Below are 16,885 nucleotides of genomic sequence, written 5' to 3'. Positions count from 1 at the left end.
GGTCATCTGCATAAGGATCTCTGATCATGACACTAGATCGCATTGAAGTGGTACCTGGGTCTGTAGGACTCCAGAGAGAGACCTACTTTTATTCCAATTTACTCTAGGATGCAGGAGTCCCTTGGTGGGCTGGCATTTATTGCTCATCCCTAGTTGCCCTTGAGAAGGTGATAGTGAGCTGTCTTCTTGACCTTCAGTTGCATGGTACGTTGTAGGTAGACTCACAATCCCTTCAGGAGGGAAGCCCAGGATTTTGCCGGAGTTCAACTATAGCGAAGAAACAGTGATATATTTCAAAGTCAGAATAGTGAGTGGATAGGAGGGGAGTTTACAGGTGGTGGTGTTTCCATGTGTCTGGTGCCCTTTTCCTTCTAAATGGAAGTGATCATGTGTTTGGAGACAAGGTCGAAGAAGTTGTGGTAAATTTCTGCAGTACATGTCATAGATGGCACACACTGCTGTTGCTGAGCATTGGTGATGGAAGGTGTAGATGTTTGTGTATGTCATACCAATCAAGCAGGCTGCTTTGTCCTGAATGCTGCCAAACTTCTTGAGCCTCATTGGAGCTGCAATCCAGGAAAGTAGCACATATTCCATCACATTCCTGACTTGTACCTTGTGGGCAGGCTCTGGGGCATCAGAAATTGAGTTAGGAACTGCATGATTCTTAGCTTCTGATCTGCCCCTGAAGACTCAATATTTATACAGCTAGTCCAGTTCAGATTGTGGTTAATGATAATCTCTGGGATGATGTTAGCTGGGGATTCAGTAGTAGTAGTGCTATTGAATGTGAAGTGGTGATGGTTATATTATTTGTTATTGCAGTTGGTCTTTGCCTGACATTTGTGTAGTGTGAATATTACCTACTATTTTACAGCTTAAGTCTGGGTTGTTGGATTTGGATGTGGACTGCTTCAGTATCTGAGGAGTTGTGAATAGTTCTGAACATTGTACAATCCCCATTTCTGACCTTTGATTGCTCACCATCATTCATAACTGTTGCAGAACTATTGAGCCGAGATCTGATCCATTGGTTGTGGAATTGTTTAGCTCCATCTATCACTTGCTGCCTATGCTGTTTAGCATGCAAGTGCTCTTGTTTGATAGCTTCGCCTGGTTAACACTGTAGCTATGCCCTGTGCTGTTTTTGGCATACCCTCCTACACTCTCCATTGAACAAGGGTTAATCCCTTGGTTTGATGGTAATGGTAGAGGATATGCCAGGCCATGCATTTGAAGATTGTGTTGGAGCATGATTCTGTGCTGCTGCTGCCTCTTGAGTTGCTAGATCTGTTAGAAGTCTATCCCATTTAGCACAGTGATAATACCACACAATGCGGATTTAAGGTATTATCAACACGAAAGTGGCATTTCATCTCCACAAGGACTGTGTGGTGGTCATGCTTACCCATACTGTCATTGACTGATGCATCTGTGGCAGGCAGATTGGTGAGGATATGAGGTCAAATCTGTTTTTCTCACTTGTATTTTCCCTTACTACCCACTGCAAATCCATTCGCACAGCTATGTCCTTTAGGACTCGACCAGCTTAATCATATTTGGTACTGCCAAGTCACCCGCTCTCTCTTGTCATCCTTAGTATTTTGTCCCTTGCTATTCAACATGGAGAAGCACAGAGCCATCAGCTGAGGGAGGATAATAGGAGATAATTAGGAAGAGCTTTCCTTGCCCATGTTTGACCTGGCACCATGAGACATTATGGGATTGGAAGCCAATGTTCAGGGCTTCCAGTGCAATTTTCCCTTCTGTGGGTCAGTGGTAGTATTTGAGTCAGGAGGCCAGAGTTCAAGACTCAGCTGCTCCAGAGGTGTGTAGTAGCATCTCTGAGCAGGTTGATAGGAAATACAACTGTGGTACCTCTCCTGGGCCCTTCCTCTGGTAGGACAGGGCATATGCAGGGATGGTGATGGTGGTGACTGGGACATTGTTTGTAACGTATAATTCTATCAGTCATAGAGGCTTGCAGCAGAGTAAAAGGCCCTTCAGCCCATTGAATCTGCACCAGTCAGAAACAATCACCTAACTATTCTGAGAAAACACCTTTTTCTGAAGAAGGTTCTCGACCCGAAACGTCAGCCTTCCTGCTCCTCTGATGCTGCTTGGCCTGCTGTGTTCATCCAGCTCCACACCTTGTTATCTCAGATTCTCCAAAATCAGCAGTTCCTACTATCTCCACCTAACTACTCTAATCCAATTTACCAGCACTTGGCCCATAACCTTTTATGCCTTGGCATTGCAGGTTCACATCTAAATACTTCCTTAACATTATGAGGGTTTCTGTCTCTATCACCTTTACAGGCATGGAGTTCCATTTTCCCACCACTCTCCTGGGAAAGGATGTTTTCTCACACCACTTTGAAGCCTTTTGCCCTCACCTTAAATCTATGCTGAGGTCATTGATCCCTGTATCAAATGGGAAGTGCCTTCCTTTCCATGCTCCTCATAATTTTGCACGTCAATCATGTCCCCCCTCGGTCTCCTCTGCTCCAAGGAAACAATACCAGTCTATCCTGCCTCTTTTCATAACTAAACTTTTCCAACCGTGGCTACTTCCTGTTAAATCTCCTGTGCACCCTTTCCAGTGCTGTTACATTCACCCTATAATGTGGGTTCCTGAACTGCACATACTCTCGCTGTGACCGAACCAATTTTTTATACAGTTCCATTATCATTCTTCCATCCGTTAACTCCATGGCTTGGCTAATAAAGGCAGGTATCCCATATGCCCACTTTATTGACCTGTCCTGCTATCTTGGCCATTGGACCTGCACTCCTTGGTGCTTCTTAGGTCCTACTGCTCATCATGTGTTGTGCTCCCTTGCTTGTCCTGCATCAGTGCATCAGCTCACACTTATCCAGATTGAATTTCACTTGCCACCGATGAGCCCATTTGACCAACCCACCTATATCTTCCTGTATTCTAAGGTTAACCTTCTCATTAGTTACCATCCCACCAATTTTCATATTCTCTGCAAAATTACTGGTTAACCCTCCTACTGTCAATTTTAAATCATTTCTACATACCAAAAACAACAAGGGCCCTAGCACTGATCCCAGGGTAACCCCACTAAATGTACTAGATAGACACAGGCTTCCATCTACACAAGCACTCCTTGACCATACCCTCTGCTTCCTGACATTGAGCCAATTCTGGGTCCAATTAACCAACTTTGCTTGGTCCATCCATGCCCTTCCATGCAGGGTCTTATTAAAAGTCTGCCAGAAATCCAAATAGACAACATCAAGTGCATTGCTCTCATCTATGCACCAGATCACTTCTTCAGAAAATTCAATCAAGTTAGTCCAGCAGGACCTCCCCTTCACAAGGCTTTGCTGACTGTTCTTGATCAATCCTTGCCTCTCCAAGTACAGATTCATTCCTTCCCCCAGAATTTCTTCCAACAGTTTCTCCATTACTGAGGTCAGACTAAGTAACAATCGAAAGAACTGAGGATGCTGTAAATCAGAAACTAAAGTATAGATTGCTGGAAAATCTCAGCAGGTCTGACAGCATTTGTGAAGAAAAATCAATGTTAACATTTCAGAACTGAGGAAGGGTCACCGGACCTGAAATATTAACTCTGATTTCTCCTCACAGATGCTATTAGGCCTGCAGTGCTTTTCCAGCAATCTCTATTTTTGATACTGAGGTTAGATTAACTGCCGTATAGTTTCCTGGATTCTTGGAGTATGACTGTATCAGGCCACTGCTTGACTAGTCTGTGTGACTGCTGTCCAAATTTTGGCACTAGCCTCCAGATATTAGCCAGGGAACTTCTTAGATCAACAGGGCTGTATTTGCCATTGTCCTTACCAGTGCCTCAGTAGTCTGTTAAGGTTCATTCATTTTGAGACTTTTGTAATAAAACTAAGACGCTTGCTAGGCCATTTCAGAGAGCAGGTTAGAGTCAATCACTTTGCTGTGGGTCTGGAGTCACTTGTAGCCAGATCATGTAAAGATGCAGATTTCCCTCTCTTCAAGACTTGCCTTCATGGACATCATTCAACATTTAATTGCAGATTTTTTAGTTGAATTAGAATTGCATCATCTGCCATGATGGGATTGGAATACAGCTCCCAAAACTCATTATCTGGAGCTCTGGCTCAGTTATTCAGCAATCAAACCAGGAAGTCATCACCTCATCTTCTCATGGTTATCTTCACTTAATGTTGACTAACAATGTTCACGTCACTGAATTTTGTGCTGAGCATTTCAATGTATTTCTGTATTTTTAAAGTATTTAACCTAAAGAACCACTTCTCCTTCTTGCAGAATTTGTAGATTTTCTCTTTCGTATTCTTGCTTTGATATTTTACAGCAACATTTGAGTATTCTGAACTTTTTGTTTTAAGGTCGGTAATTTTTCTACTTGATTTGCATTGCATCATTAGAAATGTTTCATTTTCTGCTCCTGCAGCGTTTTGTAACTTTCCCCAATGTATTTGCTTTAGTTGTTTCTTCATTTAACCTCTTAAGGTTAAGGGAAAGACCTGGATGGTAACAGAAGCAGGTCACAAATCAGTTCAGGTTTCCCGACAAACTGTGAAGTTTCCACCAAGTGTGCTATTAAGTGGAAATTGGCCTGATTGATAGGGATGGCTCAAAAACTTTTCTAAGTCTCCTTCTGGACCAGGAAGCAGGTGAGTATTCCATTGAAACCAACAAGGATCCATTACAACCACAACTATAAACCCATCAGACACAGGAGCAGGACCAGACCATTCACTCACCAACTCTGCTCTGCCATTCATTGAAATCAAGGCTGACCTCATAATCCTCAACTCCATTTTTCTGCCTTTTCCCCATAACCCTTGATTCCCTTACTGAGTAATAATCAGTCTATTTCAGCTTTAAATAACCCAACCTCTACAGTTTTCCGTGACAAAGAATTCCACAGATTGACCGCCCTCTGAGAGAGAAAACTCCACCTCATCTCTGTTGCAGCTGAGATTATGCCCTCTGGTTTGAGACAGTTTCACATGATACCCCCGTCCCCTTTTCCTCAAGCATGATCAGCCCACAACCTCTACATTTCTACCCATGTGGATCTATAATGGCAGCTCCACTGCCGGCCCAGAACAATGATACCTGCTGGGCAGGGCAGAGTCAGAGCCTGAATATATAGATAAGGTCCTAGTTTCAAAATTATCCTGGGCCGCAGCATATCAGGACCCTCACACCAATCATGATGTATGATATAAGTGATATAAGTCATGATATAAATGCCTGAAATTATTAAGCGACAGTACCAAGAGTTTTATCTAAATAATTTCAGTATTTTTTATCTTTCATTTCAGAGAAAATATCAACTCCACTACAAGATCGCACTGATCATCAACTATCTGGGTCATTGCATCTCGGTCGGAGCCCTCATAGTCGCATTTATTCTTTTTCTTTGTTTGAGGTATGTTACCTTCACAGTAACATTAATTTGTTAAATCACCAACATCAATATGTGTTAATGTGTTCATAATTAGCCATCTGACCTTACCTCAATGAAAATAAGAAAGGAATAGACGAATTCATTGCATCTAGCTTGCTCTCTAATGTGTTAGCTGCGTGCACCTCATCCCAGTTTTCTTTGCTTTCCTTTGGCCTTTCTAATAATTTCCAACTGTTCAACTTTTCTTCTGGAAGCTCAATTGGCTCCTCAACAGGTGATGCATTTCTATAGTCCTAGAACGCTCATGCAAAACTTGTCTGCTCGATTTTTAAATCAAATTGAATAGAAAATATCCAACTGTCCTCACATTCTGCATTCCTGTGTGAGAGGAGAATCATCACTTATTGTAGGGGATAAATAATTCTACACCTGTGTCCTGGGCAATATTTTTGAGGCCAAATGACCTCCTGCCACATCTCAAGCGGTTATAAATCTGATCCACAATGAATTACAGCACGCATTCATCATTCCATTCGCCTATATTCTCGTCTTCAGGACCGCAAACTGCCCCAAAGATGGGACCAGTTCTTCTTTTTTACCATCTTATTCAATTATCTTTTGTGTTCACACGTCAACATAAATAAAACAGCCTAAAAACAGAAAGACTGGGAGGGTGTGCCCTTCATTTTTTTTGATTAGGCACCTTCTGTCCTCAACGTTGATTTCATCAGTTTCAGCCCGTAATTGTTGGCTAACATTTGGCTTTCTTTTTGTATGTTTAGGTTTTTCTGTTCCCTTTACTTTCAGACAGCAGCAGTTACATCTTTTGTTTGTTTCTTTGCCTCCCTTGTCAGCATGCCCTTTGGCCCTGGAAAGCAACTTTTCAATCATTCAATCTTTCTCCTTGCAACCTTGTCTGACATGATCTATTTTACTAACATTTCCAAGCTCTCCAAAATGTAATGGATCAGACCAGACTCCCTCAACATGCATTAAGAAGATAGCCTAGACCCTAAGTTTTTCGGATTTTTAAAGACATGTGCCAGGCATTGCGTTCTGGATGCAATTCAATTAGTCAAACGACAAGCCTTAAAGCAAAACACACTTTATTCATACACTACAATAACAATAAAGGAACTGAGAGAAGAAATTGAAAGAACTTAACTGTATTGGAAAATTTTAGAAAATAATTGTTGATTTAATACTAAACAGTATTTGTTCCAATTTAGTAACATCCTACAAACACACCCTTGGCAAAAACAAAGTAAAATGCAGTGTCCCACATGCAATTCTAGCAGCAGGAAGAGAACCCCAGCTTTCTGCTTTAAGAGAGAGAGAAAAAATAGCTTCCAAATCCAGCTTCAAGACCCCAGCAGCACTGCTACTGAAAAACTAAAGCTAAAAATCCTGGTTCATGGGAGCTTGACCCTACCCACTCAGGTTTGCTCTAGTTCCAACTTTAAATAAAAATGCCCAGGGCTCACAAACTGCTAACTTTATTGGAATCCAATAGATAGCTCTCACCTCTGCCTTAAAATCTCTCTTCACATTAAAGAACAAAATGTATCTGTTTAAAGCCACAATATCATCACAAAAGAATCTGCCAGACCTGCTGAGTATTGGCTGCGAAAGGACTGTGGGACGTATGACTAACTTTGATGCTGGCATGTGAACAGTGTAGGATCCCAGAAAAATTAAAAAATTAATGCCTGGTCCTCATATCAAAGCATTCTGTAATTAGTTGCTAAAATGCAACAAATCTAGGATGATACCAATATGGAGGAATTGTCTTATGAAGAGAAGTTGAGTAATTTGGCCCTGCACCCGTTGGAGTTTAGAAGAATGGGAGGTGACCTTTTTTGACACATAAGAGATTCTTAGCGATTTGGTGGGATAGATACAGAAAGCTTGTTTCCCTTGGGGAACAGCTTTGGATAATCTCAAAATAAAAGGTTGCACATTTAAGATAGAGATGAGAAGAAATTTCTTCTCTCAGAGAGTAGTAAATCTGTGAAATTCTTTACCACAGCGGTCGAGGATGGGTTGTTAAGTATATTCAAGACAAAGATAGACAGAATTTTAATCACTAAGGGAATCAAGGGTTATGGGAAAAGGCAGGAATCGAGATGAGGATTATCAGATCAGCCATGATCACAGTAAAAGGCAGAGCAAACTCTGTGGGCAGATTGGTCTATTTCTGCTCCTACTTGTTGTCTTAACATTTTGTGAAGTACAAGAGGCTTTTAATTCGACCAGGAACTAGTTTTCCTCTGGCACACTAGACCAAGCAGGCCTTGTAGTTTCCTACGTTTAAGGACAATGGTGTAGCAAACCTGACCATGAGCAGCAGATTATACAATGTATTGAGCTGGGCATATTCATGCAATAATAGATAACAAGGTGTGGAGCTGGATGAACACAGCAGACCAAGCAGCATCTCAGGAGCACAAAAGCTGACGTTTCGGACCTAGACCCAAAGAGATGCTGCTTGGCCTGCTGTGTTCATCCAGCTTCACACTTTGTTAACTTGGTTTCTCCAGCATCTGCAGTTCCCATTATCTCTGACACATATTCATGCTATACGTTTTCCAGCATTTTCTATTTTTATTTCATGTATGAGACAGAATAAGGTGGTACATGTAGCTGGGCATAGAAATGCAATTTTCAATATCCACATCTCACAAACTAACCAAGATGGCTTTTTTCTCTCATACTTACCCTTACCCATCAATTTAAAATAGAGTTATATTCCACAACACTTGCACTCTCCTCACAAAACCTAGAAACCTGCCTATAACTAAGACATGGTAGCGCCTATTTTACACCACCATAGGCATCTAATACAAAGATGCTATATAGAATGTATTAAGAATTTCAACAGTTCAGTACCCACCTTCTTTGTAAAGGTTGTTATGTTCTAATAGCTGTAACTAGGCAGAGTTTCATTACAGAGAATGTACAGTACAGAAACAGGTCATTTGGCCCAACTGATCACTGCCAGTATCTATGTACTACACCAGCCTCTTCCTACCCCACATAATCTCATGCCAAAACCATATCCTTCTATTCCTTTCTTTGTCATATTTATCCAGTGTTACCTTCATTCGTAGGGTCATTGAAAGCTTGTAACACAACAGGCAACTATTCACCCCATTCTGACAATGTGGGCCAGCTGAAGGAGCAATTTGCCTGGTTCCCTTCACTTTCCGCTGCCTTCTATCCTAGTTATGCAGTATTTCCTCCTTTTCAGATATTGAGCCAGTTCCATCCGAGAGCCTCAAATAACTTTGCCTCCCCTACAGCCTCAGCACTTGGAGATCTCCTCCAATGAGACTCAGTGCTTGATGTGGGTGCCATCAACTACATCCAACAGTGCCACCACTTCAGCACAACTCCAGCCCAGTGCGAGATTGGAAAAAGTCATACGACAGCTGAGAACCAACAAGGTCCCCGCTGAATTATGACAAAGAAGCACTCTCGGCACAAAACGTGACCACTCCCTAACCTGATGCCAGCAGATTTCTGCGACACCCTTAATTGTGACTGCTCACCCATCTCTCCAGACACCACATGCACCAGCACAAGCAGTACTGCAGTATTAGTTACCTCAGGACACACAATTCCAGAGAGAAAGAATTTTATACTCTTGCCTGAGGGACAACTGAAAAAGGATAAAGGCACTGAATTCTAGAACTTAACTAGTCACTGAATACAAAAAGTTTATTTTCATGTTACCATTGCTTCTTTTGCAAATTCATTAAATCTGTACTGTCTAATTCTTGTCCCTTCCAATGGTAGCCGTTTGGCTTTCTGTCCAGGTCCCTCTTGATTTTGAATACCTCTATCGTCTCCTCTGAACTGCCTCTTTTCCAAGAAAACAGTCCTAAGGTTCACAGAAATTTCTACATAATTGAAGTTCTGCACCCGTAGAAACTGCTTAAGAATCTGTCCTATGCTCTCTTTGTCTTCTTATCCTTCCTAAACTGTGGAAGCCTGAACTCGATACAACATTTCAATTGAGGCGAAGTGAGTGTTTTGCTTTACAAATTTAGTGTAATTTGTATCAGTGATAATGGGAACTGCAGATGCTGGAGAATCCAAGATGTGAGGTTGGATGAACACAGCAGGCCCAGCAGCATCTCAGGAGCACAAAAACTGACGTTTCGGTCCTAGACCCTTCATCAGAGAGGGGGATGGGGTGACCGTTCTGGACTAAATAGGGAGAGAGGGGGAGGCAGACCGAAGATGGAGAGAAAATAAGATAGGTGGAGAGGAGAGTATAGGTGGGGAGGTAAGGAGGGGATAGGTCAGTCCAGGGAAGACGGACAGGTCAAGGAGGTGGGATGAGGTTAGCAGGTAGGAGATGGAGGTGTGGCTTGGGGTGGGAGGAAGGGATGGGTGAGAGGAAGAACAGGTTAGGGAGGCAGAGACAGGTTGGACTGGTTTTGGGATGCAGTGGGTGGAGGGGAAGAGCTGAGCTGGTTGTGTGGTGCAGTGGGGGGAGGGAACAAACTGGGCAGGATTTGGCATGCGGTGAGGGAAGGGGAGATTTTGAAGCTGGTGAAGTCCACATTGATACCATTGGGCTGCAGGGTTCCCAAGAGGAATATGAGTTGCTGTTCCTGCAACCTTCGGGTGGCATCATTGTGGCACTGCAGGAGGCCCATGATGGACATGTCATCTAAAGAATGGGAGGGGGAGTGGAAATGGTTTGCGACTGGGAGGTGCAGTTGTTTATTGCGAACCGAGCGGAGGTGTTCTGCAAAGCGGTCCCCAAGCCTCCGCTTGGTTTCCCCAATGTAGGGGAAGCCACACCGGGTACAATGGATGCAGTATACCACATTGGCAGATGTGCAGGTGAACCTCTGCTTAATATGGAAAGTCATCTTGGGGCCTGGGATAGGGGTGAGGGAGGAGGTGTGGGGGCAAGTGTAGCATTTCCTGCGGTTGTGGGGAAGGTGCCAGGTGTGGTGGGGTTGGAGGGCAGTGTGGAGCGAACAATGGAGTCACGGAGAAAGTGGTCTCTCTGGAAAGCAGACAAGCGTGGGGATGGAAAAATGTCTTGGGTGGTGGGGTCGGATTGTAGATGGCGGAGGTGTCGGAGGATGATGCATTGTATCCGGAGGTTGGTGGGGTGGTGTGTGAGTACGAGGGGAATCCTCTTAGGGCGGTTGTGGCGGGGGCAGGGTGTGAGGGATGTATTGCGGGAAATGCGGGAGATGCGGTCAAGGGCGTTCTCGACCACTGTGGGGGGAAAGTTGCGGTCATTGAAGAACTTGGACATCTGGGATGTGCGGGTGTGGAATGCCTCATCATGGGAGCAGATGCAGCGGAGGCGGATGAATTGGGAATAGGGGATGGAATTTTTGCAGGAGGGTGGGTGGGATGAGGTGTATTCTAGGTAGCTGTGGGAGTCGGTGGGCTTGAAATGGACATCAGTTACAAGTTGGTTGCCTGAGATGGAGACTGAGAGGTCCAGGAAGGTGAGGGATGTGCTGGAGATGGCCCAGGACCTTCAGTTCACCTGGGCCATCTCCAGCACATCCCTCACCTTCCTGGACCTCTCAGTCTCCATCTCAGGCAACCAGTTTGTAACTGATGTCCATTTCAAGCCCACCGACTCCCACAGCTACCTAGAATACACCTTCTCCCATCCACCCTCCTGCAAAAATACCATCCCCTATTCGCAATTCCTCCGCCTCCGCCGCATCTGCTCCCACGATGAGGCATTCCATTCCCGCACATCCCAGATGCCCAAGTTCTTCAAGGACTGCAACTTTCCCCCCACAGTGGTCGAGAACGCTCTTGAGCGCGTCCCCCGCATTTCCCGCAACATATCCCTCACACCCCGCCCCTGCCATAACCGCCCAAAGAGGATCCCCCTCGAACTCACACACCACCCCACCAAACTCTGGATACAATGCATCATCCTCCGACACTTCCGCCATTTACAATCCGACCCCACCACCCAAGACATTTTTCCATCCCCACCCTTGTCTGCTTTCCGGAGAGACCACTCTCTCCGTGACTCCATTGTTCGCTCCACACTGCCCTCCAACTCCACCACACCCGGCACCTTCCCCGCAACCGCAGGAAATGCTACACTTGCCCCCACTCCTCCTCCCTCACCCCTATCCCAGGCCCCAAGATGACTTTCCATATTAAGCAGAGGTTCACCTGCACATCTGCCAATGTGGTATACTGCATCCATTGTACCCGGTGTGGCTTCCTCTACATTGGGGAAACCAAGCGGAGGCTTGGAGAACGCTTTGCAGAACACCTCCGCTCGGTTTGCAATAAACAACTGCACCTCCCAGTCGCAAACCATTTCCACTCCCCCTCCCATTCTTTAGATGACATGTCCATCATGGGCCTCCTGCAGTGCCACAATGATACCACCCGAAGGTTGCAGGAACAGCAACTCATATTCCTCTTGGGAACCCTGCAGCCCAATGGTATCAATGTGGACTTCACCAGCTTCAAAATCTCCCCTTCCCCCACCGCATCCCAAAACCAGCCCAGTTCGTCCCCGCCCCCCACTGCACCACACAACCAGCTCAGCTCTTCCCCTCCACCCACTGCACCCCAAAACCAGTCCAACCTGTCTCTGCTTCCCTAACCTGTTCTTCCTCTTACCCACCCCTTCCTCCCACCCCACACCGCACCTCCATCTCCTACCTACTAACCTCATCCCACCTCCTTGACCTGTCCGTCTTCCCTGGACTGACCTATCCCCTCCCTACCTCCCCACCTATACTCTCCTCTCCACCTATCTTCTTTTCTCTCCATCTTCAGTCGGCCTCCCCCTCTCTCCCTACTTAGTCCAGAATCGTCACCCCATCCCCCTCTCTGATGAAGGGTCTAGGCCCAAAACGTCAGCTTTTGTGCTCCTGAGATGCTGCTGGGCCTGCTGTGTTCATCCAGCCTCACATTTTATTATCTTAGTGTAATTTGCTTGCTTTTGTAGAGTTTGCTTTATTAACTACTCTCTCTAACTAATCTGCCACCTGCAATGATTTATTTTTATCTACACCCAGCTCACTCTGCTCCCGAATCCCATTTAGAATTCTACTCTTCTGCTTGTATTGTCTTACCACATTCCTCCTTTCAAACTGAATCACTTCATATTTCTCTTCTTTTATTGTTATTGGCCATTTGTCTTCCTGTTCCACCAACCTGCCTCATTTTTCATCATTATCGCTGATAACAGCGACACAAGTCAATTTAAGGCATTGTAGAAGCTGAATGAGTCTGCCGGAGCTCTCCAATGCCTTTCGTAGCTGTTAAATGTGAACAACTCATGGACCACTTGGCACCTTTAAGCAGTTGTTTGTAATGTTAAAGGAGGCCACCAGGCTCTTGTGGTACGGGGGTAATGCCCCGACCTCTTGGCTAGAATCCTGGGCTCAAGTGCCACCTGCTCTCGAGATGTGTTGTAACATGTCTGAACAGGTTAATTAAAACTGCCACAAAAGAGGCAGCTGCAGAGTGTTAACTTGTTACTTTCAGTCGCACTGTCATACACTCTGTGCTGCCAAGCCCCCGACTCATTTCCACACCACCACCCCCATCCTCCCCTCCACCAACCAGAGAGAGACCTGTCAGTCCCAGGTCTGGAGCTCAGCAGTGAAATGCTAGAATTTTTTCATTCCAAGAACATCCTATCTCCCAACTGCTGATTTTTAAAGCTGTCAGTCTTTCACTTTTCCTAAAAGGGTAAGGCTGAATTGGTGATAATGGGATGATCACTTTTCTGCCAAATAAACATCTAATTTATTCATTTAGGCCAGATTAAAAAATAAGGGAAGACATTTGAACTCAACAAGACCAACACTTTGTAAAAGCTCAATTTCACTGGTGCAGAGTCTTACTGTAACCATCACGTTCATTTCTCTTTATAAAGTGTTTAACTGCCTGGTGAACAGTCGTAAACTGTGTTTTTCAATAAATGTGCCTGATCTCTGTACCCAATGTGGCAAAATGTAGCACAGTTTTAGTTCCTTCTTCCTTTGTGTTGGCTTTGATAGAAGCATCAGATGCCTCCGGAACATCATTCATTGGAACTTGATAACCACGTTCATACTGAGGAATGCCATGTGGTTTCTATTGCAAATGATCGACCACCAGATTCACGAGAACAATGAGGTAAACTCTCACAGTGAAACTCAGCAGTCATTGGCTTATGTTTTTGAGTGCCTAACTAATGTATGATTGGATCTAGCCAACTAGAAGGGCCACATGTACATTGCATCACTGTTCTGTCCTGAATTCACTGAATGCAGAAGCAGTAAGCAGTAGGTGTGATGCAGCATTTCATTGGGTTTGTGTCATGACTTAACTGGGAGCTGTGTGGGGATAATCATGCCCCACTGCTCCATAGGTCATTACAAAATGTATATTAAAAAAGAATTAATTTTAAATTTTTGCATTGGTGAGCTGTTGTTGTCTATGTAGTGATGCTCACTCTTTGATTCAATGGTTTATCAGGTGCTTGTTGTTTCTTTTCTTGTACGAGTCATTTCTTTCAAGATCACTGGAGTTTTCTGTCTCAATCCTCGCAGAAAGAAAGAGACATGCGGTTTGTAGGCTGTAGATGTTTTCACTCTGCTGCACTGGGTACTCGCAGATTTTTTAAAAATTATTTTACGGCTATTACTAGGCACAATTTCATTCACTTGAAAGATCCTTGATCACGTTCAGATTGACTTCTCCCTCTTTTTTGCGACCAAAAGCAATATATTATATTTAAAAAAAGATGAGACCACTAAATTGACCAATTTACCATTCTGACTGCTACTCAGGACAAAAGCAAACCACACCAGGTTCTTTCAGAAATATCAGAAATGATGTTATTTATTGTAATACACTTAACTTTAACAAGAGCAGTGAAAGAAAAGATTTTTAATTTATGCAACTTACACTACACCGCTTCAAATTTCATAAGCACACACCCTCTCATTCACAATTGAGACAAACAAAACACAATGGTTAAACATATATTATGGTGAAAAATGTCTTTTTTCTTCCTCTGTGGGATGTGAATGTTGCTGTCCAGGCCAGCGTTTGTTGCCCATCTCTGTTTACCTAGAGAGTAATTAAGAGTCGATCACATTACTGTGGGTTTAGAGTCACATGTAGGGCAGACCAAGTAAGGAGGCAGATTTCTTTCCCTAAAGGACATGATAAACCAGACAGGGACAATTGAACTCCCAAGATCAGAAGTTCAGCCCATAAAATGGAATGCCACTTTTCTCTAACAGTCCTTTTAAATTTTTGCATTGGTGAGCTGTTGTCGTCTATATAGTGATGCTCACTCTTTGATTCAATGGTTTATCAGGTGCATGTTGTTTCTTGTCTTGTACGAGTCATTTCTTTTAAGGTCGCTGGAGTTTTCTGCCTCGATCCTCACAGAGAGAGAGAGAGAGAGATACATGTGGTTTGTAGGCTGTAGATGTTTTCACTCTCTGTTGCACTGGGTACTCACAGCTTTTAAAAAAAAATTTTACAGATGTTACCAGGCACAATTTCATTCACCTGAAAGATCCTTGATCATGTTCAGATTGACTTCTCTCTTTTTGTTGCAACCTAAAGCAATACTGTATTCCACGGTATAACAATACAGAACGCTTGATTTTCAAGTCGCAAAATTTTCCTGTTTTTCCAGTTTCAGCAGCTTAATTTCCACTTCAGTTTATAGTTCAAAAAATGCATGGTCCCTCACATGCCTCCACCCTCAAAAAAAATGAAATACCATTTTTAAACATGTTTCATCACCAATTTCATATGCTACATGTACAATACCACATTCAAATATATGGTTGTTCACTTGCATTCATTCTTTATACAGTATTTAAGCAGTTACTTGCTATTTACCAATTCTTAAAGTATTTCAGTACAACATTAATCTTGATAATAACCCTGGGGTTACATTATCTTTTCCAGCAACATGAATAAATTTTACATTGAATAGTTAAATTGATAATTTCCATCAGAATGCCTTACATGTAGAGTTTTATTTTTGCTACAAAAGCCCGCAGATTATGGTCAGGATTATTAGTGTTTCTAGTGTTAATGTTGTATCAGTATTATTAGTGTTTCTTGGTAAAGATGATAAATATAAAATTAAAACTGTTGGAATTCAGTTGACCACATCTCATTTGCCTTTTTTTGCAACAAGCTTCACAGTTCCATTGACAATGACAGTTCCAATGAACTCAACGGTTCCAATTAGATTGTTCATCCTTTACCTAAAAAATGATGCTTTTAACAATACTAGAAGAGCACTTGACCTCTTTCAAATGGCACCTTGCATTTTCCAAGAGTGTCTTGCAGCCTTCAAAGGGAACCTTACCTACAGAGTTGCCCTGGACCTCTCCGAATAGCATCTTTCCTTTCCTAATGGTGTCCCCGGAGGGTGTCTTACCTCTCCACAGAATGTCTGAAGCTTTCAGACTTCTCCTGAAAACTATAAAACAAACATGCACTGTTTTATACATTGCATTTGTAAAAATTTAATTTGAAGGCAATTGCAAAAGTTCTTACCAAAGCTACTGCCTCCATGCACTGTGGATGCACAAACTACAACTCATCCTGCTGCCTGACCTGTTATTTGCAGAATTTTCACTTCTTAATTTTAATTTTATATTATTTAAATTGAGTCTTTTTTTTCTATGATTATTCAGCTTAAAAGGTACAGATAACGATAACTGTTATCTGTAACTTTAGGGTAGTTTTTTTTTCTATTAATTTTGTGGGATCTGGGCATCACTGGCTGGTCAGCATTTCTTGCCCATCCCTAATTGCCCTTGAGAAGGCAGTAGTGAGCTGCCTTCTTGAACCGCTGCAGTCCTCCTGCTGTGGGTTGGCCCACAATGCCATTACAGAAGGAATTCCAGGATTTTGACCCAGTGATAGCGAAGGAACAGCGATATATTTCCAAGTCAGGGCGGTGAGCAACTTGGAAGGGAACTTGGGGGTGGTGGTGTTCCCATATATCTGCTGCCCTTGTCCTTCTAAATGGAAGTGGTCGCGCATTTGGAAGGTGCTGTCTGAGGATCTTTGGTGAATTTCTGTAGTGCATCTTGTGGAAAGTACACACTGCTGCTACTGAGCGTTGGTGGTGGGGGAGTGAATGCTTGTGCATGTAGTGCCAATCAAGCGGGCTGCTTTGTCCTGGATGGTGTCAAGCTTCTTAAGTGTTGTTGGGGCTGCGCTCATCCAGGCAACTGGGGAGTATTCCATCACAGTCCTGGCTTCTGACTTGTAAATAGTGGACAGGCTTTGAGGAGTCAGGAGATGAGCTACTCGCCGCAATATTCCCAGCTTCTGGCCTGCTCTTATAGCCACTGTGTTAATGTGGTTAGTCCAGTTGAGTTTCTAGTCAATGGTAACCCCCAGGATGTTGATAGTAGGTAATTCAGTGATGGTAACACCGTTGAATGTCAAGGGACAGTGATTAGATTCTCTCTTATTAGTGATGG

General features: G+C 43.5%; 1 protein-coding gene across 2 annotated transcripts in view; it reads left to right on the top strand.

The window, feature by feature from the left end:
* Positions 1–16,885, top strand: part of LOC125452094 (corticotropin-releasing factor receptor 2) — a 228,547-nt gene that overhangs the window by 161,930 nt on the left and 49,732 nt on the right. For both annotated transcript variants that reach the window (XM_048530088.2, XM_048530089.2), the window contains 2 exons: positions 5,320–5,426; positions 13,433–13,550. In XM_048530088.2, the coding sequence (XP_048386045.1) occupies positions 5,320–5,426; positions 13,433–13,550 (225 nt within the window). The remainder of the gene's footprint in view (positions 1–5,319; positions 5,427–13,432; positions 13,551–16,885) is intronic.

This window comes from Stegostoma tigrinum, chromosome 5, assembly GCF_030684315.1.
Source record: "Stegostoma tigrinum isolate sSteTig4 chromosome 5, sSteTig4.hap1, whole genome shotgun sequence".
NCBI classification, from domain to species: Eukaryota; Metazoa; Chordata; class Chondrichthyes; order Orectolobiformes; family Stegostomatidae; genus Stegostoma; species Stegostoma tigrinum.
The sequence above is the reverse complement of the archived record's forward strand: the minus strand, read 5'-3'. Positions and strand labels throughout refer to the sequence as shown.